Here is a 25,791-nt window from a genome sequence, read left to right on the forward strand (position 1 = left end):
TGCAGCAACAACAACTTTAATGCGAGAAAAGTTGGCATTTGCTTGAACTTCCCCAAAAATATCCTATAACAAATTGCAAATGGGGTATATTGCTAGGAAGGTTTATACAGGCTTCAGGCTGAGGCAGCAGATCTTCCTTTTATATATCGTTTATTTATATTTACCTTTAGATAATATAAGAGCAGAGTCTCTTCAGTCAAAGCCTTTTACTAGCAGCTCAATCGTCAATCTCAAAAAGAGTTTTAGAGATTATAAATCATCTTTGAAATACTCTTAATATATAGCCAGTATCAATTTATAGATTTCTATGCTTTATATATATAAATTGTTGTCCAACATCTCGAGCTCAGTCGCACTACTATTTTTATGAACACTGCTTTATGAGAAAAGTCAGCGTTTTTTCGTTTCTCTCTTTTAGAGGGCATCTCAAAGTCGAGCACGTTTTTTCTTCAACTCAGTTGTCGTCGCTTGATTCAAGCTAAGCTGTTGAAATGCTTTTCCTTAGCTTTTCGCTTTTCTTTTTTATTCTTCAGGTTTTTCCACTGCTGTCACGGCGCAGCATTTTTCTTTTATTTTCAAATTTCAAAGGCGTCAAGTCAACTGTTGTCGTTTGCGTCTGGTCTTGGCCTTGTCGCGGACTTGGTCATGTTACACTCGACCTCTTCATCTTCATCTCTCTCACTCTCGCTCAAGTAAAACTTTTGGCCATGTGTTAAATCTGCCAAACATTTGGTGTCGTCATCATGGATCAACAAGGGTTCAGACAGCGGTGACATCGTCTCAGTGTATTGTTTTACACTCGTCAACATGAGCGACATTTAACTATGACATTTGCATATCGAAAAACTCAAAGTTTAGCTCTATTTTCGGTGTGCCTAATTGAAAGCTCTAATTGATAGCTAGAATAGAGGAAGGTTAGAAAATACACAAAAAGCGCGAAGAGTAAAGCTAAGAGAACAGAATAGAGAAGAAGAGAGCAGGGGTGACATAACTGACAAGAGATAAGATCTAAGAGACTAGAGGCAAAAGAGCTGAGAAGAGCGAAAAGAGTTAAGAGAGTAGAAAATTGAAGAGTAGAGAGTAGAGTTAATAAGAGAAGCGGAGGCATTCATTTGCTCGATGAGCTGTATGAACATCAAAGCCACTCTATTTACAACCCTTTTGAAACTTTAATTTAAAAATAGTCTCACACACTTGACGACCAACTTTTAACAGTTTCTTTCTCTTTCTATTTTACAGCAATTGACATTTTTGGTACCCGTTAAATAGCTCCACATGTTGGGCAAATTCACATCGAACCATGTCCAGGTCTATCATCAGTATTCGCGTCCAGCTCCCGTAAAGAAGCCCGTCAAGGTAAGCATCCTGAATTGTATAACAGTTTTGTACGCTCTTGTTACTGTCCCTGCTTGCATATTTGAAAAGAATTTTTGTTTGTTCTGTTGCCTAAGCAAACACAATTAGCATAACATGTATTAGGCTCGCTCTCCATCTCTCTCTTTCTGTGTGTAAGCCTCCCTTAACAGGGTTCAAATCCCAACATACTTCATTTTTAACATTCGTAATTGGTTCTCGGTGCTTTTGTTTCCACTTTTGTTTGTTCTTTTTTCGTTTCATTTGTTTTATTTGCATCGCACTTTAAACAAATTTTGCTTTTTCAATTAATATTAAAGTTAACAGATGCATGAGAGTGGAATGACACTAGCGCAGACTTAAATGTATAACAGTCGTAAGCTACTAGAATAAACTGTTATATACTTATATAGATTTAAAGATCTTAACTCATCTTGTATACAAGAATACCAGTTAAATTAAGTCCATTTAGATATTGTTATACAAAAGTGTTATACACTTTTAATAAATCTTCGAAGACAATCTTTTATACTCCAATTTAAGCCATTAATGCTAGTAAAATAGCAAAGAAATAGGATTAAAAGTAAATAAGGAGTGTTATACAGAATTGTTCTACACTTATAACACAGCTTAAAATACAGAATACCAGTCTTAGATGAAACATTTGCTTGATTATTAGTGAATCGCTAAAAATAAATGAAACTAGATTGACATATACAGAAGTGTTATACACTTGTTATACAAATTTGAACACAGTATAAAGTTGTTTTCTTGTCTTTCTTTTTATTTAAAGCTAAAGCTCTTGATTGAGCTTGAGCTAGAAAGCTTTGTAACTGTATTGAAGTTATCAGATTACACCAAAATGTATAACAGTCATAATATATTAGAATAAAGGAGTATATATTTAAATTACATTAATATCATTACAATTAAGTTCAACGACTTATTTAAAATTCGCTTAGCTGGTGTCATTAGTATTTCAGTTACTTTTCAGTTACAGCTTTGCCAATTTTGAATCTTCTGCACGACTGCATGCCAAAAATAATGTAAAAAAATTTAAATAATTAATAAATAAATATTATTCTCTTTCCCTTCTACTCCAACTCCAAAAAACCAGGCTGCTTAGCCTACAAAGCTCAAAACTAAAGTAGCGCATTGCGAGGATAACTGTTCTACGCTCAACATCGTCATCGACATCGTTAACTTTGCTCTTCATACACATCAATCAACCAATCAGCAAGAGCACTCGAAGCGTGTGTGTGTGTGTGGTTGGTCGCGCTCCGTTTCGCTCTCTTTAACTCATTGTATCTTCTGTGTATGTGTGTGTGTCTGTGCGTCCATAGCGGACTATGTTGAAACCGAAACGTTTGGCCAAACAGAAGCCCAAAGCGAAACCGGTAAGTGAAAACTCTCTTAGATCAAAAACAAAACTAAAGCTTATTTGAAACGAAAAGAAGCTCAATCCAATCTTAATTTAAACGATTTAACTCAAAACTATTTCAAATTTCTATCCAAGTAGTACGCTCTATAACTCTGTCTCTCTCCCTCCCTACTCTGTCTAACCAAAATGGCGCATATTTTAAATTAATTTTCGCTTCATTTTCGGCTTCCCTATTTTTCTTTTCCAAGAAAAACTTTCTCCCAGCTAATTGCCACATTGACTGACTGCCAAACTGCTTTGTTGTGAAAGCAAAAAAAAAAAAAAACAAATAAAAAACATTAAGTTTAAAGAGAAGGGAATGTTTAGTCTTTGTCTTTGCCTTCAATTAAATAACATTTCCTTTCTCTTTATTTTCTTTTTTGTTTACTTTTTGACATTTTTCGTATTTGCTCTCTTTCGATTTTTTGGCACTGGCCTTGAAAACTTTTCTATATAATGAATAATAATAACTAAGCATCAAACGTAGTTAAACATATTTGTAGTTTAGTTTTATTCGTTTTTTAAGTAGTTATGCTAGCAATTTGTTCTGTAGCTTGCTTTGAACAAAAATAAGTTGAGTTGGAATTAATTAAAAGTTATCTAATTGTTAAGCCTAAAAGTATGCTCTTAATTTGTGGATTAAAATGTGGCGGCTCTCTCCCACTCTTAAGATAGCTGAGCTGCTATCAGCTTATCTCAATTGTGACGTCAGTGAGCAACATGGGAATTGGCATTTGCACTGCTGCAGCTGCATGCAGTAAATGCTATTAATATAAACATTATTATTGCAGTTAAGTTGGGGCATTAAAACTTTGTTCGGCCCTTGCGCCAAAACAATTTCAAAGTTTTTAATGAAGTTTGTTTTTCGCCGCAAACGATCGCAAAGAGCGCGCACTTGAGTGAACTCGCATTTGAGTAGTTGCGCTCTTCGCTCTGTCTCTCTAGTTATTATCTGTGTACTTGTTGCTGTTTTTGTCGTTCGTCGTTCGATTGCTTGTCATTCGATTTTTAATGTGTGTGCGTAAGAGAGTGAGTGATTTTGCTTGTGTGCGTTTATTTGCGCTTTTAATTGACACAATTTGAGCGCTTTTGGGGGGAAGCAAAACAAAAATAAAGTTTACTCAGTGTTCGCCGCGACTTCGAAGGCGCCATGTGAGTGAAGTTCTGTAAAGCGGGTGAATTATTTGGTTTTTTTCTTTCTACATCTTCTTCATATGTTTGCGCCGTAAAATTTGTTTGTTTTGTTCTGTTATACGTTTCGTATGATTTGATGTTTGTGTGGAGTGTGTCGGAAAATACAGTTATTTGGCTGCTGTCGCCACTGCAGTTGGGGAGAAATAAGCAACTGCAAAATGTACTTCGAGACTAATTGGACGTTTGTAAGTAGAAAACCTATTAGGCAAAATTTCAAATTAATTGCAATTGATTATTGCACTTAAATGGCTTAAGTTATTGACTTGAAGCTATTCACTGTATTGTTGTTGTTTTTGACGCGTAATTAGTGCGAGTGATGTGAGCGATTTGCGCGTATTAATCAGCAGCTGTTTATTGCGCTCCCACCACACACACTATCGGCACTCAATTTCGCTCTCCCTCCCTCGCTCACTTTGTGTGTGTGTGCTGTGCTCTCCTTAGCGGCAAATTGTATGACGCTCATAGTTCGTTAAAAGCTTTAAAGTAGACTTGCATTCAATGCGGCTGCCGTCCGTCAGTCTATCTGATCCATCAGTGGAAGCCGCTGTTGTTGCACTTCATCAGCTACGCCAGCTTCACTTTCAATTTTCCACTTTAACGAGTTCCAAAGCAGACGACAGCACCAAGAACAACAATAACAAGCTGCTGGTGCAAGCGAGACAAGATGCTAGAAATAGTTGAGGTTTACCGTTATGCACGACCTGAGGCATTTGATGTGGATATTAAGTGGAGTTTATGCTGGTGCGTAAGTTTTATTGAGTTGGCCCTGTTGCCATGTTGCCAGCAAGCCAAACTAAACGCAATAGAAGGTTATGTAAAAGCATGTCGTCTTCTGTGCTGCAGCCGTCCTTCCCGCTCTCTTTCTCTCTTACTCTGGCTTTCGTGTTGCCAGGCAACTGTCAATCAGGTTGCACGGCTGTCGACAAATTGGCTGCTGATTTATATGTATGCTGCGTTCGTTATAGTGGTTCTTGCTGCTTCTGCCATATGTGTGGCTTACAGGTGCTCTTTACATGTTCTAGCACTCAAGAACCTAATTTATGCTGTGCAAGCCGCTAATAAGCCAATTGCACTCGCTAAAAGTTTCATTCCGCTCTCTTAAACTTAAGAGAAACTTTTGTCATTTACTAGATCATACATATGTATGTGTGTATGCGTGAGTATTTGTGTGTTTGTGTACATTTATGCTAGAGTTGGCACACTGAGTTCACTTTGTTGCAGAAGTTCAAGTATTTCATTTGGTACAGGAGCTGAGCAGCTCATGGTAGAATAGCTCAATTGTTCATGTGCAAATGAACTCTATGGCTCACTGATCACAGCCAATTGAACTTATTCTGAACCATTTGGCACATCTCTCATACAAGAAATGATTGCAGCGAACTACTTGCAAGCAGTCCAAGTACATAGAGCAAAGATTCCATTGCTTCAACTGCTTTAATGTGGATCCAAGGCAAATGAAATTCTGAATGACGCAACATTAAACTGCAGTAAACATGAAGAGAAAAGGAGGAAGAAGAGGAAGTGGCATTCTTAGAAAAAAGTCGAATTATTTGGATACTAGATCCTGTTGACATGTGTATCATCAGCAACATCATTGGTTGGCGCATGGCTTTGACCAATTTTAATTGGCTGCACACACACTCAGAGACAGTTATGTCACCTGCTACGCGCATAGAGTCAAATGTTGCAAATTGCAGTTGTGGGTGTTAACGCTTGTGTGTATGTGTGCAGTTGCAGCCACACGTTGCTAATTGGGTTTTTAGATGATTCAGTAAACAAATTCCAGTTGACAGCGAACATAATTGCATATCGGCTCGAGTGCTCGATATATCATAAATATATATGTATATTATTTAATGTCAAAATGTTAAGTTAATCAATCTGTCGATGCAGCATTTCACTGATTCAACACAGCGTATAAAAATCTGTTGCTTCGCTCTTAATTAATTTCAAATTTAATTTTGTAACTTTTTTCTTCTTCTTCTTATTGTTTTTTCTCCCTCAATTATTTTGTTGTTATTTTTTGTAGTTGTTGCTTTGCGCCCACTCAAAAGTTTTTCATTTTTATGCCTCGGGCGCACATAAAATGTCAAAGCTTTTAGTTTAATGGGCAGCCCAAGGGTTGGGGGAGGCGTGGCAATAGGTGCGTAGGGTTCGGGCTGGGTGGGTTGCTCGGTTCTTTGAAATAATAAAAAGACACTGTACTTGAGTTTTAAATGGAGCAGCTAATGTGACCACATGCCTTGTCTGTCCGGGCGTACTTACATTGTGTTTGGCCACGGGCGAAAATGTCGAAAGCGGGAATACCCTGTAACTATTGGTTGAACGGTGTATATTGGTTGCGAAGCGCAGTTAGAGTTAAGGCGGGCGTGAAAAGTGGAGTTTACTTTAGAGTAACATATGCTAAAATGTGTAGCAGATACCCTGTAAATGTTGAGGGTAGGGAGTATATTGCTGTTTTACGTATGGCGTTGGTAATAATTCAGGGCGAATGTAGAAATGAACTAAAGCATAATTTATTTAAACAACAAAATTGTAAAATATACTCTGTAACCATAGAGTGTGGAGTATATATATTCTTATGACTGATTTGCAACAGTTGTGAAAAATGTTTGATTGAACTAAAATGTTATTTGGTAATGAATAATTTATAAATTATAAATATGAAAAGAAATATAGCCTGTAACAATTAGATGTGCTGGGTATATTGATTGCGGCATTTAGGGTAGTGAGAAAAATAACAACAGCTAAAATTCATTAAATCAAAGTTCAATTGTGCGCATTTCTATATAACTTTAATCTACCTTAAATATAGGGTATATACCTTTTGTAGTTCTACTTGTAGACTTTGTGGATTATATAGAATATTTGATATGCCTTACAGTATAGTAAACATTCTTTTGATTTTGGTATGTGTATTTCGTATTTTTGTGTTGAATTTATATGGTATTTTATTGCTTTTGACAATTCTAGAAAACTAAGTCGCAAACTATGTTTCATTTATTTCAATTTAATATTTAATATTTTTTTGTTAATTTGGATGAAGTAATGAAAGTTAAAAAATATAATTTAAGTTTTGAAAGTTTCTGAATAATTATTTTAAAGAATATTTAATCTATATGATACTTATGCTTGCTGAGAATACAATTTACAATTTGCCTTAAAGCTTTGAATAAAATAAACTCAAGTAACGATGGGATAAGATAGAACTTTAACAACTTATTAAGAGCCAATAATATTTTTACAAAATATTAAATAAAGAATATATAAACTATAAGAGAAGCTTAGCTTAAGAACTTAACAAAAATTTGTTTATTAATTTAATTTACAGTTGAAGTTGATAATAAAGTAAGCTTAGCTAAAAGATAATGAGAGTTTAGTCATTTTTCAGCTCATATTATTAGTAATATTTTGTAAAATACATTTATTATAAAATATGTAGAATTTGTTCATAACACATTCGTTTTTATACCAATAATCATATGAACATTAAATAAATATTATTTTAAAATGTATTTTAACATAAAAGTCAAGAACTTAGTTTAGTATTTTGACTGATTGCTGCTGCTCTATATATATATATATATATATATATATATATATATATATACAGGGTATTTAGCGTTTTATGGCATATAAATTTCCATTCTTGTTTGACCTTTGCCAGTGTTTATCGAAGTGTTAAATGAATAATAATTATTGCATAATTAATTCGAGTTTTATTATTCTGATATTTATTGATGATATTTTAATTTAAATTGCATTTCTAGCGAAATAACTGTAGCGATGAACAAAGAGCGGCCACAGCCTATGATAGATGAGCATATATTGCATATGATATAGATATATTTATGTGTCTATATGGCTCTGTGCGGTTTGATACATATATTTGCACTTTCTGTTTGTTTAAAATTCACGTTTAATTGAATTAACAAATATTGCGTTGGGTTTGTTTGTTTGCAATTTCTGTTTGCCACAATTGGTGGCAATGGCAAGTTTTGATTGTGGTAACTGTCAGCGATTTTGATGGTAGCTACCTGAGCTGCCTGTGCTACCTTGTTTCCTTGCCACAAAATCTGTAACTAACTGTGTTTGTCATTTGTGGCTCGACGGGGCAGCTTAAGCGGTATATTAGTGCTGCTGCTTGGCAAGCTGTATGTATGAATGCACTTGTGGTATATGAGAGTATATATATATATACAGAATTATACATAGATATAGATAGAGGAATATATATAAATGTTGCCTAGTCTAATGAAGATATTATGTATAGGATTATAGTGAGTGTGGGGACGACTTGTAATTGGAATTACAACAGAAAGCTATAATCTCCACAAATTCTTAAGTCCTCAAGCTTTAAGCAAGTATTGTGTAGTCGTGCACGCTCGATAGTAACAGTCTGACTTGATGTATTTCGTGTGTTTGTGGCAGCTATTGAAATACTTAGTGCCGAGTGGGCGTGGCCAACTGCTGCTGCAACTGTTGGTGCAACTGCATGCGGCACTTAGACAATGCCACAAACCGCAGTCGTTTTCATTTCAGCTGCGGCAATGAAATCTAAACTGTTTGCTGTGGGCGGGTTTTTTTTTTTTTAAGAGCTGGGTTTTTGGGCAAGTGGGGCACACCCACTCAATTTCAGCTATGTGCAGCAAGTAGCACATGTTGCATGTGCCACGCACAGGCGACAAAAGTTTAGTTGTGCAACTAAAAGGAGCTGGAAACGAGAGTGGTCTGAAAAGTTTTAGAAAGGAATTATTAATTTAAAATATATTTATATATAAATTAGATATTTTGAAGGGCAAGATTAAGTGTGTGTGCGTGTGTCTGCGTGTGTATGTCTGTGTTTATGTTTTACAGTTTGTTTTGCTGCGTCTGGCGCAGTGTCACATTCAGTTGAGCTTAATAATGCACTGTAGCCAATAAACAAGTGTGCGAAGGTGCAGTAAAACAAAGTAATAAAAGCAACGAGGGGCAACTTAGAAGTCTGTGAAGCCAATGTGCCACTGAAAGTAAATGGAATGAAATGTAATGCAAACATTTCTGCGTTTCTTGAACTTCACTAATTTTCAGACTTCGCCCGTACAAGGTTTTTGTTAAATGTCATACAAAAATATATATGTATGTGCTTCATACTTTACAAGATGTTGAAAACTTGAAACAGGCATGCCTGTCCGATAAATGCAGGGTATCTAGCTACCAAATGGCACTTCACTATAGCATACCCATGCTTTACAGGGCATTAAAAAGCTGAAATATGTATGCCTAGATATATAGATATTTAATTAATATACAAACTAGCGATAAATATAGAGTATCTAGTTGCTGCTATTCACAGCTCAATAATATGCACGCTTTACAGGGTATTAAAAAAGTTGCAACAACTTTTTGAAATACTTTTAATTTATATATGATTTACTTAAGCAATATGCATACTTTTGTTACGTTAAGTACAGGGTATCTAGTTGTTAAATTCTCTAAGTTAAAAAAGCTACTATAAATAAAGTATTTGATATGTAGTGTATATATGGTATATATTCAGAGATTATTATACAGGGAATCTAGCTCTTCCATGCTTCTCAAATGCGTCACAGAGCTCAAGCCACATATCAAAGCATACTTTTAGGCTTCGACCTTTTAGCTTACTTTAAGTATAATTCACGTAATCTGTTAACATTTGCTCGCGCTTTTAGTGAAGTAATTTGCTTTAAAAAAAAATTTAATTAGTTAGATAAATTATAAAAACAAATGAAGTTTTAATTTTAATTTTAATTTAAATTTCAATTGTGAAAGTCGCAAATACAGCTCATACGGCAAAGTGGTATTGGTAGTAAGTCGGTCAACAAACAAAATGCGTTACCCCTGAACTAGAATTATAACATTCAATAATAATAATAATACTAATTAATAGAGCAATTTCTATATATACATATATATTTGGTTGAATATCGAAAGAACTCTCAACTAATTCAAGAACAATAATATTTCTCTTCTTTGCTTTAACACTAAAATACAACTACTCTATATACACTCTGCTTCGATTTAAATTTTTTTTCGATTTCTCTTCAAATTTTTAACACCGAATACAAATCTTGAAAATATTTTTTATATTAATTATTTATGAATATATATTTTTTTCACATATTTTTGACTTCACCACGAAAAATAACTTTTCAAAAAAAAAAAAAAAAAAACACAAAAAAATTTGTTGTGTGTCTCATGCACATTGCAACAACAACAATAAAACAACAAACATGACCTGTCAATCACGCATCAATCAAAAAAATAAATATATATTGATATTTTGTTTGTGTATACGACAACAATAAATATATATATATATATATTTATACATATATATTATATATATATATATATGTCCCATCAATATGAAAAATATGTCAATATCAAAACAAAACACACGCACATATTAAAGATACCATGGGGACTGAAAAAAATCTGTTGGGGTCTGATAAATATAACTGTGCCCAGGGTAAGCTATATCAAACATATCAATTTCAATTTCAATTTCAATCTTGATTTACGTCAGTTTCGTTTTTTCTGTTGTTTATTAAACACTTTGCTGTTGTTTGTTTGTTATTATAATTGTCCACACATGCCTATGTTTCACTGTACTCTCTCGCATCAATCAATCAATCAATCAATCACAAAGTGTGCTGTTCAGTTTGTATAAATTGCTTTATATATTCTTTTAATTTGTATTTCTGTTTGCTTTGTGTCTAAGTCTTTGTATATGTAGTTGATGTTTTTTCCTCTTCTTCTTCCCCTAGGTATTGTAAATTTTAATTTATATAATTTTTACTTAAGACAATTAGTCTTAGTTATTTATTAACAATTTCTTTCATGATTTTCAGCTAATTTTAAATACTAAAAGTTTACTCTCAGTTTGAGTTTTTCCTTAAGATCTATGAAATGTGGTTCAATTTAGGCGGTCAGAGTAATCTAATTCGGTGGGGTATTAATAAAAGTAAATCTCTTTGGCGTTCAATTAAATCATAATTAAGCAAGTTGTAGGTAATTAATATGTAATTACTTAATAATTAAGTACCTTATTTAACTGATTAAATTAATTACTCCAGTAATTTTATAAACATCTGCGGTAATTATCTTAATTACTCAATTTATGACAAAATTTTTTAATTATTCAGGTAACTAGGTTAATTACTGAAGTAATTGATTATGTTAATTACTTATGTAATTATGGTAGATTACTTAAATAGCTATATTAGGCAAGTCCTGTTATTCGGTCTAATATAATTATTTAAGTAATTACATCTAATTACTTTAGTAATTATTTTTTTAAATCAGCTGTAATTTTGTCTTTTCTATTTACATGAGACAGGTAAAAAATGATTTGTGAAAATCAATTAATTATTTATTTAGCTAGTCAAATAAAATACTCAAGTAATTATCAACGAAAGTTCTTAAGTAAAATATTAACGTATCTTGATAATAATGGTAATAAAGTTTTAAATTTGCAAGTTCAATCAATATTATTAGAAAACTAAATGACAAATGAATTTAAAGTGCATTTAATAAGGCTCATTTGCGTTTGGCCACAAACTTAATGAATTTATGATCCATTAAATTGCAATAGAACAATATTCGGTCAAATTTGCCTAATTAATTGCTCGCCTTTGATTAGAGCCTGGCCCACACTCTGCTCCAGGCGCATTGTCTTATCAATTATGCCCAGCAGAAAATGCTGAAGTGACACTGAAGGCGACATAATTTAATATTAATTAAATGCAGTCGTCGGCAAATTAATTAAATGCATTTTGATTTAGTTGTTTGAGCTGCTCAGTTCAAGTCAAGTGGTGTCTGTTCTCTGTTCTGGTAACTGAAAATAGAAATTTAAATTTAAATTTGATAATGCTCTAAGTAATGGTATTAACTGCATACTTCCTGGCCAACACACACAGACACTAGCACATTCACACACATACTCAGAGCAGAAGCACTCACACACTTTCAGCAGCCAAATTGATTTGTTGCAGTCGAATGCATCGCAGCTACACAGCGCCAAAATGCCAGAGAGCAAAAGCGTGAGCATCTAGAGATGGAATCGTGTCGTGTCACGAAATAAAAAAGGAACGTGAAAACTTATAAAATCTGCGAATGAAAAGCTCAAGTTAAATGACTATTAAAAAATATAAGAATATAAAAAAATAATAAAAGTAAAGAAATTTAAAAAAATGCAAGAAAAATATGTGAAACTCTGCTGAAAAATATAAAAATATAAAAATATGGTAAAGATAAGATTTTAATAATAATAAATATTTTGAAAATATAAATAAATTTTGTCTAATGAAAAATTTAATTATGTAATAAAAAAGAAATTTTTTCACATTTTACATAATAAATCATAAAATATATACAAAGGATGCTAGAATCTTAAAAATACCATAAAAACTTTCACATTCCACAGCCATCGCACTTTCATCTCTAACAGTTGAGCTGGGCAGGAAGCCCTTAGCTAGTTATGAATTTTCGCACTTGTTGCTTGACTATTTTTAGCCGTGTAACGAGCAAGGCTTATCTAATTTGAGCGCTCAATCGTAAACGCCTCAACCAAACAAAAAACCTCAGAGGCAGCTGCTGCGCCCTGTCTCCCTCTCGCCCTCATACCTTCTCTCTCTCCCTTTATAGCCTCTCTTGCTGTCATGCAAATAGTGCATTGTAAATAACTCGCGTTTTATCAGGAGTTGACAGCTCTCTCTCTCTCTCTTTTACTCCTCTCGCTCTCTCTCTTTATCTTGCGCTCATCTCGCTCTATCATCTGGCTGTTCCCGTTAGTTGAACAGGCAGCATCGCAGGTGCGTTTCAGTTGAGATTCGCGTGCGAACACACAAACAGCCAAAATAAAGAAAGGAAAATGCAACGCTGCATAATTAGCGCGCATTAGTGAAAACGCGAGAGAAAACAACAACATTAATAAAAGAAAACTCAGCCAGAAAATACTCACATCAGTTTTCAGTGTGCGCTTTCCAATTGAAAATGGTTATCGATTCACCGCACGCAGCAAACAAATATTTGCGTCGCATCTCGCGTGATTTCTCCACAGTGCGTCGCTTCAGTAATACGCCGGCTGTTACCCCAGCCACGCCCCCGCCCACGACAGCTCCATCCGTGGATGGAGACGAACCATTGCCCAGTACGCCGCGTGGCATTCGTAAGCGGCAACGTTTGCGTAAACGCTCCTCCGTCTCGTCAACGCTGTCGAAAGTTTTGATACTCAACGTGCGTGATTTGCTCAGAGCGCAGGCGGATACTGAACCAACAGCGGAGGTACTTCAAATAGAAACGACCAATAGTAAACAAAAATATTCTACCCCTCTTTACATCTGCCCCACTTGCTGTTACTAATCGCAGTCTTATGCCGCCTGTTAGCTAACAATGGCTGTGCTTAAATGTTGATTTATACCCTGTATTAAGGGGAAGTGATTAGAGTGGGTATACTGAAGCTGTGTGGGATGGCAGCTCTTCATAAATTAAGTGCTTTATCAGTAGATATGTGCCAGATTGTTTTAAAATCGATACAAATCCATGCAATACATAACCGATAAATATCGATTACTATAATATCGCCAAATATCAAAAGCTTTAGTATAACTACACAAATATATAACTAAAATTTCATATTTCGATAAGTGCTTAATATCGATAATTATCGAATAATCACGTTTCCTAGAATGTAGACAATTAGCACGTGAGGAAACATATTTAAGATTTTTGTATTGGCATTTGCTGATTAAATATAATATATATCGATAAGTATCGATAGCTTATATATACCGATAACTAACCATTGTTAGAATCTGAGCTTAACATAGGCCATTTGGTATTTTTATGCTTGCAAATTCTTAATCTAAGCACATAATCCAATAAATAACGATAATTATTGTATGCCAATAACTATCGTTTATGCCATCACCCCAACAAAAAAAGAATTCTGAATTATCAGAGTTTAAGGCAACAAACTGGTTACAATTGGACCGATTTGACCTGGTTTATGCAACTCTTGTCATCTTTACAGGGTATTCAACTAGTCGTGGCCTCCATACTGTACTCATGTCTTGTTTTATTTGCCAACTGTTGCATTTGCCACAAGTTTAAGAGCCGCGCGTTTGGTGTTTGAGTCTCTTGAATAGTTTTCGCCTTCCGTTTGCAAGTTTTCCCATTTGGAATTTTTCTTTTATTTTCTTTTTGCTTTTCATTGTTCTTTGCAACTATTTTGCATGGCTTTTGCTTCAGCTCGCGCTTTGTCTTAACTGCAAATGCGTTAAGTTTCGATTCGATATACCAATCGAATTGTCCAGTTGACTTAGCATGCTATTATCTGTTCTTTATAAAGTGTATAAATCTTAATGTTTTTATTGAAGTTTGTAGTTTTCTTAAGTTTTCCACTCGTTTTTATGGTAATTTGAGAAAGCTGTAATCAAAATGAAAGATAAAACAGAAGATTAAGATTTATATATTTGTGTTTTAATATTATTGTACAATGTAGTTTTAACTGTTGCTGTAAACGTAAAGAAAACTAAATTAAAAAATACTCGTTCAATAACCTAAAGATGTTTTTTGGCTTTATACAAGCTCTCTATTTTCTCTTAGTACTATAAATGGCAAAGTGTGAACTTCCTTTAGAGATTGAACAAAAATGATATGTAAATGATTATAATCAGTAATTGATAATCGGTTATCGATAAGTGCTACAGTTTTAGATCTACTTCATCAGGTTTTCCAGTTAGATCAATGTAGGCATTCGTATAAACGTAATAAATCTGAAATTAATGAAATTTTTAATTAATATTAATTAAAAATATTTTTTTGAACGAGTATTAGGTAGTCGATAGCGCGCGATGGCTATATTTTTATTTGTCTATAAATGTTATTTTGTTTTATTTTTATTAAATTTTGTTTTTATTTATTTTCATTTATTTAAATTACTTTTCATGTTGTTTAGCTAGTTTCTATAAACTCCCTCACTCAGCACTGAAAACTTTTAGTGTAAATATATCTTGTATATAATTTATATATATATATATATCAATATCAAAATCAATATATATGTTTAGTTATTTAAGCAAAAACAACAACAATACAGTATTTCAATATAGCTTAAATATTTCAGAAGAAAAAATTTAATTTCTGAACTTTCGGATTAAATTTTTTATCTAAGCTCTATATGGCTTCCATAAAGGAATTTATTTTTTATTTACAGCTCTAGCTGTATTTTTTAAAGCTTTATAAAAAGACTAAAAACATATGGAATAAATGTATTAAATATATTTTAAATTATATTTACAAAAAAAAATTAAATAAAATATATATAAATTATTATAGCTTATATATATTTTATTTTTTATTTTATTAAATATATAAGAAACATTATTCTATATATATTTTAACCAAATATTTTCTGTGTTTAATGTGCCATATGAAAATGATAAATTTCCTTTATTTAGACACTAAACTAATTCAAATTTTCTTCTTTATTTTATTAAATTTTTTATCTATCCCATATATGTATATATATATATATATATGTAGCATCAGCCACGCAGTTGGATCGAGACAAACTTTCAGAAACGCGAATGCATCAAATTTATACCATGCCCAAAGGACGATACAAAGTAAGTGCCAAAGCTATGAGAATCCAATTGCAATTCATTTACTAATTAAGCCAGTGAAGTGCAGCGCCACCCCCAACTAGCTAAGACAGCCCCTCCCACACATCCCCATTTGGCTCACAAATTTTGACCCAGTTTTGCGTATCAAAAAACAGTTTGACTGCAATGTATTTGGCCCAGTTTATCTAAAGTGGGTTAAATTGAGAGAGGTCGAGAGTGAGATGGGTAGAGGGAGAATTTGTGTATTTAGTTTCATTTTTGGCGCTGGCATTTTATTGTTTATTATTATGGCTGGCAGTTAAACCAAATCACGCCCCCTCACCACCAGCCCACCACCAGCTCCCAAGATGCGCTCTCTAAACCAATTGAGATAAATACGTTATAAACTTGCCTGCCAGCCTGTCTTGTCTGTCTGGCTTTTCCGCGCTTGACTTGGCTTATTTGGGTGAAAGTTTTTTGTTCTGTTCCAATGTTACGTACAGTGTGCACAGTTTATGACGGCTTTATGACTTTGCCCGACTGACGTTCTTATCAGCCAGTTGAGCTGCTTGTCAAATATTTGGCAACGCGCTTTTAACCCACAATCAGCTGCCTGGCCTCAGCTGGCAGCTGTTTTAATGCCCTACTCTGCCACGCCTTTTTGCCCACCTCCCCCCTGCCACTGTTGTTGCAGTCATTTACAATTGTTGGCGCTGACAATTTGTGTTGACAACTGTTCGGAGGCCGCCCACTGAAATCTATTGGCAAACAGATGGCCATTTACCTTCTCTTGTCCTGGCTAAATAAATTACGCTATTTACACGTGCTTGTAAATTGCCATCTGTGTGTGTGTGTGTGTGAGTGTGTGCATTAAATATTATTCAAGGCTTTGCGTGTCCTAAATGGCTTGATTGATAGTATGTGTGTTGGCACGTGTTGCATGTGCCACACACAAATGTGCAGATTTATTTAATTTGAAGAGGCGGAATATAATTAAAGAACTGGGGTAGATAGGTTTCATAAGGTGAAGAGGGGAGAAATGTGTACAGAAGGGAATTAGCAGGTAAAGTGATGCAAAGCGTACAGAGAGAGAGAGAGAGAGAAAAGCAACGGAGGGACAGAGATGGATAGAGATAAAGACAGTTAGAGCGAGAGGTACAGAGAGATATATTGAGAGAGATAGATAGAGGCAGATATAGGAATAGACAGAACGAGGGAGGATGAGAAAGAGAGAGAGAGAGGAGAAGACAGATATTGAGAGACTGAAAAAAAGAGAGATAGGCCTAGAGGGTGACCGAGAACGATAGAGATAGATGGAGAGACAGATCCAGAAACCAAAATAGAAATAGATGTAGAGGGAGAGATAGAGACAGAGAGACGGAGAAAGGGATAAGTACACAAAGAGTTAAAGAAAGAGAGACAGAGAGAGAGAGAGAGAGAGAGAAAAAAAGAGAAAGCAAGAAATAGGAAGAGAGATGCAACACTGAGAACAGGAGAAAAGTGTGTGAAGAAGAGGAGCAGAGTGGTCAAGAGAGAATTAAGCAAATATGAGAGATGAAAAACAAACGTTGTAATGGCTTTAGTTGCTCTTCTATATACATTTCCTATATAATAATATAATATATAATATAATAATAATAAGTAAAGCATACCCACCTGTTGTGCCCATTGTGCTTGCCAAGTTAGGCTATTTTTGCCAGATAAGCCAAACTTCAGGCTGGAGCTGCAATTGATTTATTCATTAGGCATTTGTTGCTGAGCGATGCATATGCGTGGCTTGTATTAGTTAGCTGTAATTGAAATTTATTATTTAACAGGACGAAAAGTTTTGAGCAAACGCAAAGAGCAGCTAAGCAGATGAAGTAAGAGAGAGAGCGAAAAAATGACAAGCAAACAAACATGCTGCCTCTGTCAAAGCTATTGTTATAGCCAAACACACTCACACTCAGGCAGAGACGCTGCGGCAGACAGACAAATGTGACAGCTTTGCGTATGAGTAAACGAAAACAAAAACAACAACGGAAAGGCACAGGCAACGGCAACAGCAACAAGGCCACCCACAATAAGCGCCAACAAAAGAGCCGCACATGCATAAATAACGGTTTATTTTACACGTGAGGCTTGCCATAATATGCGTGGGAAGCACGCGTGCTTATGTATGCATGTGTGTGTGTGTGGAGTGTTCTTGCTGCCTCGTGTCATTTATACAACACATATATTGACAATAAATCAACACGTCGTACAACAATAACAGATATATCTCCCCACTCAACTAATTTGCCAGCAATATAAATAAAAATATATATATATGAAGAAATATGCTTCCCTTTTGCCTTTGTGCCACATCCGGTTGCAATGCGGCGTCAACTTAACCTGACTTTAACTGCGTATTAACAACTCTTTTGCGTTTGACAGATGCTGCTGCGGCCAGGCACAGATTACGCATCAGACGATTGCCGGCATCGAGAGCGGCTCGCCGGGCGACCTCTGGCTGCCCACCAAGCATACACGCCCACAGCCCACCGATGCATATGGTACAATTGAATTTCAAGGTGGAGCACATCCCACCAAGGCGCAGGTGAGTTCCAGTCGACCATAGATAGTAGATAGTTTAACTGAACGGCAACTGAGGTAGTTGACTAAGACTGAGGTCCATTACATAGGTCATTAAACTCGTAAATTGTATTTGATAATAATTAAATTGCTAAGATAATTACTTAACAAATTAAATGAACAAATAAAATGTGCTCAAGAAAATTAAGTCATTTGGAAAATTTGCTTCAGTAATTGAAATAATTATTGAACTAATTAAGGTAATTAAGAAAGACATAAATTAATTAAAGTAATTAACTCAAAATTAAAGTTATTTTTCAATTTGTTAATATATTTTGGTAATTTTTAATTATTTTAATTATTAATTATAATTGAAAAAAATAATATATATCACTTTAATTTGACTTAAACATATTTTATTTAATTAATTCCATTAATTACTTATTTTATTATTTTAGTAATTATATTTGAAGTTCGTTTTTTCTTATAAAAAATAAAATTTACTTTTTTAATTATTTGATTATTTTGTATATAGTCTGTAAATTCTTACTAAAGAGTATCAATTAGTCAATACTACCCGACTAAAATATACTCGAACCATACAACTTGAGCTGCTGTTTAAGTGGATTTTTATATAATGTGGCAGAGGCTCTATGCCACTTTAAAAGCAAATTTGTTGCGAGTCTCTTTGTCTCTCTGGAGGCGTTGCTTCAACTTTTGCCAATAACTTAGCAAACGAATACTTTTATATATATCCTCAGTATGTACGGCTGTCATTTGATACACGACCGGAGCTGCTGGTGCAGTTATTCACCAAGGAATGGAATCTGGAATTGCCAAAACTTTTGATCACCGTGCAGGGCGGCAAAGCCAACTTTGATTTGCAGGCAAAGCTCAAAAAGGTAAGAAAAAGGAAAGGAAAAGCAAAAGCAGAACAAACTTTCAACTATACAAACCAAGTGTCCACTTTCACACGCTAATTGAATGGCATTCAAAAAAGAAAAGAAGAAGAAGAAAACTCTTCAAATTCCAAATTCTTCTTTATAGGAAATACGCAAAGGACTATTAAAGGCGGCCAAAACTACGGGAGCTTGGATTTTCACGGGCGGCACCAATACAGGTGAGTCGCTTCGAGTTCATTTCACTTTTTACTACAAAAATCTTTTATGGCAACACTATTAAAGTCAACTTGAACGAAGTTAAATAAGTTTTCAACCAAGAAAATAACGCAGCGACAGACAATAATGAAACCCTCTACAACAACAGCAGCGGCAACAAGGAGAAGTTCAAGTTGGGCAGTCAGTTGAAAATTAAATAAATAAAAATCCCAAGCGGATATCGCGCAGTCAAGTGATTGCACACAGTTTCCGTATTAACTGAGCGACACTAAATGCCCTAACAAAGGGCGGAATAATGATGAAATGTCAAGACTTTTGCCCTGGGAAAGGCAACGATAAACGATAAACCCTTAAATAAAACTAGAAAAGTTATATTTTACAAACATTTTTGGGCAATTAAGACATAAAAATATATATCTATAAAATTTTAAGTTTTTTAATTTATATATAAGTTAAACTGGTTTAAGTTTGTAAAGGATATATATTCATGCATAAACAAGAGTTAAGCATTCTTGAAGCAACGCAACTAGAAATGCCTTTCTTTGATATAGCAATCTGATTCCTTTTCAACTTAATATTTTCATACAAGAATTAGGCAAGGATTCATTGCATTTATTGTAAGTTGTCTTCAATCAAATTTTCTTTTAGTGTATCTCAACTTCGTTACTCGCTTTCAACATTAGTTTTTGAGTCCTTTTTTTTGTCATCTTTCTTTTGTGCTGTTGCAGCTGTTATTAAATTTTAGACACGCTGCTCTGGCATGAACTTAATCCAACAGTAAAATATATATATATAAATATATATGTGTAATATATATACATATATACATTTATGTAGTAAAAAAGTGAAAGTCAAAATCAAGGTACTCGGATTTCTCTATACACAAAAAGTAACACAAAAGCGTATTTATTTTAGACATGTTTTTGTTGCTATTGTTCACATTGTCTATAAGTTTATTTTTTGTTCTTTTAATATTCGTTCGAGCAGTAAAGAGGGTATATAGGAACGTGTCAAACTAGACTGAATGCCATACCAAGTCTTCATTTCAAGGCATGGGCTGACCTTCGTCTGCTAAATTATTAATAATTTATTGGATACGCAGACTTGAGGCGAACTGAATCGAGAATTGCTATAACTTATGAAAAGTATTCGAACCTTAAAATATGTGTATATAATATATCTAAAATAATATACCTAAAATGATATATATAATTATTAATTAGTGTTGATTTCCAGAAAAATACCAGATAAGCAAGATCTACCACAGTTTTATGGCTAGACTATAGAGACTTATAGAGACATTAGAAAAAATCAGAACAAATTAGAACAATTTATTCGAGGAGCAAGCATTAAGCAGTCAGTTAAGCCTGATAAAAATTTTCTTACTTGTTCTTTTATTTATTTTTTTTTTTTGGTTTTCTCTTTGTTTTACAGGCGTCACTAAGCAAGTGGGCGACGCTTTGCTGCTGGAGGGGCAGCAGAGAACAGGACGCGTGGTCAGCATCGGCATTGCGCCCTGGGGCATTGTGGAGCGCAATCATGAGCTGTTGGGTCACAATCGTGAGGTGCCCTGCCACAGCATTAGCTCGCCAAGGTAGGTTCCACCCACTGCATATTTGATAAGGCCGCAGCACAAGCTTTGTTAAAGCTGTTCTGTTGGCAATTTGTGGCACCTGTTGCCAAGCTGAACTCAGTTGACATTTTACAATAAAATTTACTTTATTTTATTTCTTTACTAGATCAAAATTGGCTGTGCTGAACAATCGACATGCGTATTTTCTGCTCGTGGACAATGGCACCCAGGCCAAATATGGAGCTGAATTGATTTTGCGACGCAAACTGGAGAAATTCATTTCGAATTTAAAGCTGCATCCATGTAAGTTTACGATGAGGCAGATCAACAAAGCGAACAAATGCAATCAGTTTTAGTCGGATTTGCAATTGCGGCAAGCAGCCAAAGAGGAAGAGGAAGAAACTTTTGAAATTGTGGCAAAGATTAATATGCTTTGAGGCAGAAGTCGTACAAAAGCTGCCTGAGAGGCGTTGTACAGAGTTCAGTTTCCATGCAGAGAAATTGCACACAGCCCTTAAATCTAACTTAGGTGTGCAGATATACGAGTTGAAAGTGTTGGATTAATCCATGTGGATATTTGCATATTAGGAATTGAATAGAGAACGTATAGATTGAGCGAAGAGTGAAGCTAGTTGCATGGACTGCATCTTTAAGTGAGCTTCAATATTTCTATTTGACATTTAAGACTATAGTATTATAACTTATTAATGGGGCCTATCATGCTTTATGTATTAAATTGCTACGGACCTATCATGGTAGTTGTATGACTCCAGCATTCAAGCTTTAAGCTCTTAAAAAAGTTTGTTTGAATTCTAAAAAAATATTTTTGGAAATATAATGTAGGAAAGCTGCTGCTAACAGCTTTTAATTAGCTTAAATGTGCTTTGAAGCTTAATTTACTGAATATAAAATAATTTTAAAATTTTAAATGTGCTTTAAGCAGCTTTCTAGTGCTTTTAAGATTTAAGCTTTTTAGGAGTAAAGGTGAGGTAAAGGCGGCATCTGGAAGGCAATTTGACCCAAAAAGCTTTAAAGCTTTAATGTGCTTTATAAATGATTGCCTCAAGTCTGCTGAACAAGTTTCAATTTAGTGTAACATATAGTCAGAAAAAAGTGAAATATAGAGCGTAGAGCATAGGAAAACAGAGAGAAGACAAAGTTGCTCCACTAACACAACTTTCAGCCAGTGTCATTTCTAAAGGTTAAAGTTTCATTTGTATATGTGCTTAGCTCGTGGAACAGTCGTTCGCTCGTTGAAGCTCAGTTCAAAACGTAAGTATGAAAATACGAATGAGTAGTATGCTGTTCTCTTCTGTGGCCTTTGGATGATTATTATTATGATGAAGTTGTTTGCTTTTATTATTATTATGACTGTGTTATATAAAAAGCTTGTGATTGAAGAGTGGACAATTGTATTGCATAAATCATGCTGAGGTTAGGTTGAGTTAGCTGCCAGCCGCCAGCTAAGCGATGCTCTCGCTGTGAATTATTGACTCGCACCTTTCTTAGATACATTCATATATAACATATATATATATATATATATATTATGTATATATGTATGTATGTCGATATATATATATATATATATATATATGTCTTTAACATAATTTATTTATGCCCTTGCAGTCACACATTCCAGTACGCCGGTTGTCTGTCTGGTGATTGAGGGCGGAACGAACACAATACGTGCTGTCCTCGAATACGTGACGGATTCGCCTCCTGTTCCTGTTGTCGTTTGCGATGGTTCCGGCCGTGCAGCCGATCTGTTGGCCTTTGTGCACAAGTAAGTCTAAACGGATTGTTATTTATATATAAATATATCTTTTTTGGCATCAGACTGATTGCCAGCTAGGCAATTAATGAGGCAACAGCCGTTAGTTGAAATTTAATTAGTTACGCCTTCTCATGCAGGTTGGCCTGCCGTTGCCTGCCTGTTGCCTGTTGCCTGCTGGTCCTTTTCTTATTTAATTTGCGGCTGCTTCTGCCTTGTGCGTCTGATATTGTTATTAGTGTCTGTCTGACTGCTTTAGGCAGGCTTCACGTTCATTAAGTACACGACATTTTGGCAAATTATTTAAATTCGAGGCCCGCTGACAAAATGTAGGCCACAATGTTACGCATAAGCCGCGTGGCCCGCAAAATTACGCATACGGCGCGTAGCCCACTTCGTTTTGACAAACTTTTTGTCAGTCTTATTTAATTGTTGTTGTTGTTATTGTTGTTCTTTCGTTATTTACCTAACAATTTGTGGCCTCCATTCCCTTTTGCTTCATTTAATTTAATGTGTTTAATTAGTCGCTAGACTTACTTCGACCTAGACTTTAACTTTTCTGTATATATATATATAAGTTATTTATTTTAAGATTTCGAAATTATGTTAAGCGCGTACGGAGTATCGGCGTTAACACTTATTCGAAAAATGAGAAGACTTTGTGAATTCCGTGGCGATGACCGACGTTCTTTATTTCCAAAAATCAACTAACTCTATTTGACAATCGTTCTTATAATAGAAGCTAGCCCTAAGCCCTGAAAACGCTGGCATTGCATACAGTACTAGGTCGCTGGTCAGCAACATTGTTGCGCGTGGACGCTTCCGCTGTTGTGCAATGTCCGCTTGAGACAGCTGGTGTCGTAAGCATTTATGCTGAGAATGCATGGTCAGCTTCAATATTTACGTTCTGCTGATCAATTGTGTTAACTCCTCCCCCACTTAGGTGAATGACGTCCTCGGAGTTCTTCAAACTGTTAATTACCGCTTGAAGATCAAGTTGACGTTTGCTCCTCTGATGTCTTTGATAAAGTTTCATTGAGGCGTAGCAGGAAAGTAGAATGATGACCACGGTTAGTCCAGATATTATTGGTCTTTTTACCAGTTGTTCTTCTATTTGAGCAATGTCCCGGATGTTTTTTATGCTTAGCTTCTGTAGGTACGGCAGGCTCGGTATTTCCTGATGATCCGTTATATTTAGAAGCGTGGATGCCGCTGGTCTCGGGGATTTCCTCACGTATTTTTTTGGATTTTTATATACGGTGCCGTTTACCTTTATCTCGTTGTCAAAGGTAAGGAGGAATGTCCCTTTCACCATTTGCTCGTCAACTATAGCCACTCTGTCGTTGATGATGATAACGCCATCGTCGATGATGGTTAGAGGTTCAAGATGGCTGGGTCGAGTTGAGCAATGTGCAGTGCCACCTGAGTGCAGTTGTTGCGCGCACGTTGTATAGGGTAATTTCTTACAGAACGTTGTTGTGAGGGCTGTGCTACAATTTCCTATTGATATTACATGGTTGTCGCAAACAGCTATATCGTAGTCTTCGGCGAAATTGATTACAATGCCATCGTGTTGGACAGGGTATATTGTTAATTTTTTACATACTATGTTAGGCTTAGGGTATCTTATAATAAAGTGTAAAAAGTTATTATTTAGCAAGACTTTAACTTGAGATACTTCCATTAAGTCAGTAATAGTGATATTTATAGGGTGTTCATTAACAATATTTTTTAAGTCAGAAGAATCTAATATGGAGGGGTTTACAATTCCAACCTTTGCAAGTGTTACTGATAGCATCAAGGTTTCTAGTTCTGAAATAATTATTCTGTTTCTTGAGAGCAGTGTCTCATACAAATGTTCTGTATCTATTTGCTTTGTTTTTGTTATGAGGTTTACTGTGTCGGTTAGCTTATTTATTTGTTCTTGCATTTTTGTGTTTATAGTTACTTGCCTGTTTTCTGATTCTACAAGTTCTTTCTGTGTAAATTTAAGATTTTCCAAGTCGTCGGAGTCTGGCGTGCCAGCTACGACTTTAAGAACGGTGCCTAGCATATTAATGCTCCTAGCATGTCTATGATGGATATTTACTGTGGCTATTAGTGCTTCTATATGTTGTATATCTGTGTCTAATAACTGTCTCATATGTGATCGTGGAAAATTTTGTCTTAATTTCTTCGTGTCCTCTACTATTGCTGAGTATAGAGTAAGATTAGTTGAATGTTTTAAATATTGGAAATCCGTCCAAATGGTTACATATCCGTCTGAGATCGGTATGTAATCTGTGTTCGTATAATCGGTAAGTTTCGCCGCTACCGTTGTGGCGAAGAGAATTATAGCCCAAATCCTAAAGATAAAAAGAAATAAAAAGGGTTTAATGTTTTGTTTACCTTAGGTTGTCTTTGTGGACCACCCTCCCTTTTATTAAGACCGTTGTCCCCAAGTCTGCGTCAATTTTGTTTTCATTGTACAGTGGTGTCAATTTGTTCCCTAAACGTCTGTTTGCCTTTACAAGAACTGTATCGCCTACTTGGAATTGTCTATCGTGTCTTGTTTCATTTACCCTGTTTATTTGGAGCTGCTGTGCTTTTTGAATTTTATTTCTTATTTCAATTTTAAGTTCTGGGGAGGATGAGTGGATTATGTCGATTGGACGTTTGTCTGTTACCGAGTGAACTGTGTTGTTGTATTCAATAGTTGCTTGGAGTATCGTTTCAACGGTATCTGTAATTTTTCTTTGAGCTGTTAGGCATCTTGCGATGTCGCTGAGGGTGCTATGAAATCTCTCGACTTGTCCATTTGAAGTACTATGGAGTGGTGGGGCGTTTACGATTTGAATGTCATACTGGCCGTTTAATAGTGATTTTATTGTTTCGGACTTTAAGGAGGGTTCATTATCGCAATAGATCGTCTTGATATGTCGATAAAAATTTACAAGTTGTAAAATTGCCGATTGTATGTCGATTATTGTCCTTGAAGCAATGGGTTGAACGGTTGCGAATTTTGAAAATTTGTCTATGCATGTAAGGAAGTATTTTTTATCAGTTGAGTATACGTCAATGTGTAGCATTTCACCCACATAGGAAGGTATAGGAGTTTCTCCAAGTATTTGTTTTTGTGGGTGACGGTTGTACTTAGCTGTTTTACAGATTTTGCAATTTGCAACCACTTCGTTAGCTAG

General features: G+C 35.0%; 1 protein-coding gene across 9 annotated transcripts in view; it reads left to right on the plus strand.

The window, feature by feature from the left end:
• Positions 1-25,791, plus strand: part of LOC111600901 (transient receptor potential cation channel trpm) — a 90,363-nt gene that overhangs the window by 34,254 nt on the left and 30,318 nt on the right. For 2 of the 9 annotated variants that reach the window (XM_023317248.2, XM_023317250.2), the window contains exons 3-10: positions 1,240-1,356; positions 15,536-15,618; positions 18,010-18,172; positions 18,909-19,049; positions 19,195-19,267; positions 20,700-20,859; positions 21,005-21,141; positions 22,468-22,624. In XM_023317248.2, the coding sequence (XP_023173016.2) occupies positions 1,276-1,356; positions 15,536-15,618; positions 18,010-18,172; positions 18,909-19,049; positions 19,195-19,267; positions 20,700-20,859; positions 21,005-21,141; positions 22,468-22,624 (995 nt within the window). In that variant the 5' untranslated portion in view covers positions 1,240-1,275. Of the gene's footprint in view, positions 1-1,239; positions 1,357-2,470; positions 2,751-3,917; positions 4,153-10,400; positions 10,458-12,642; positions 13,274-15,535; positions 15,619-18,009; positions 18,173-18,908; positions 19,050-19,194; positions 19,268-20,699; positions 20,860-21,004; positions 21,142-22,467; positions 22,625-25,791 lie in introns of those variants that run through there. The other 7 variants (XM_023317244.2, XM_023317245.2, XM_023317247.2 and 4 more) reach the window with 6 other exon arrangements.

This window comes from Drosophila hydei, unplaced genomic scaffold, assembly GCF_003285905.1.
Source record: "Drosophila hydei strain 15085-1641.00,03,60 unplaced genomic scaffold, DhydRS2 tig00008127-arrow-arrow-pilon, whole genome shotgun sequence".
NCBI lineage: Eukaryota > Metazoa > Arthropoda > Insecta > Diptera > Drosophilidae > Drosophila > Drosophila hydei.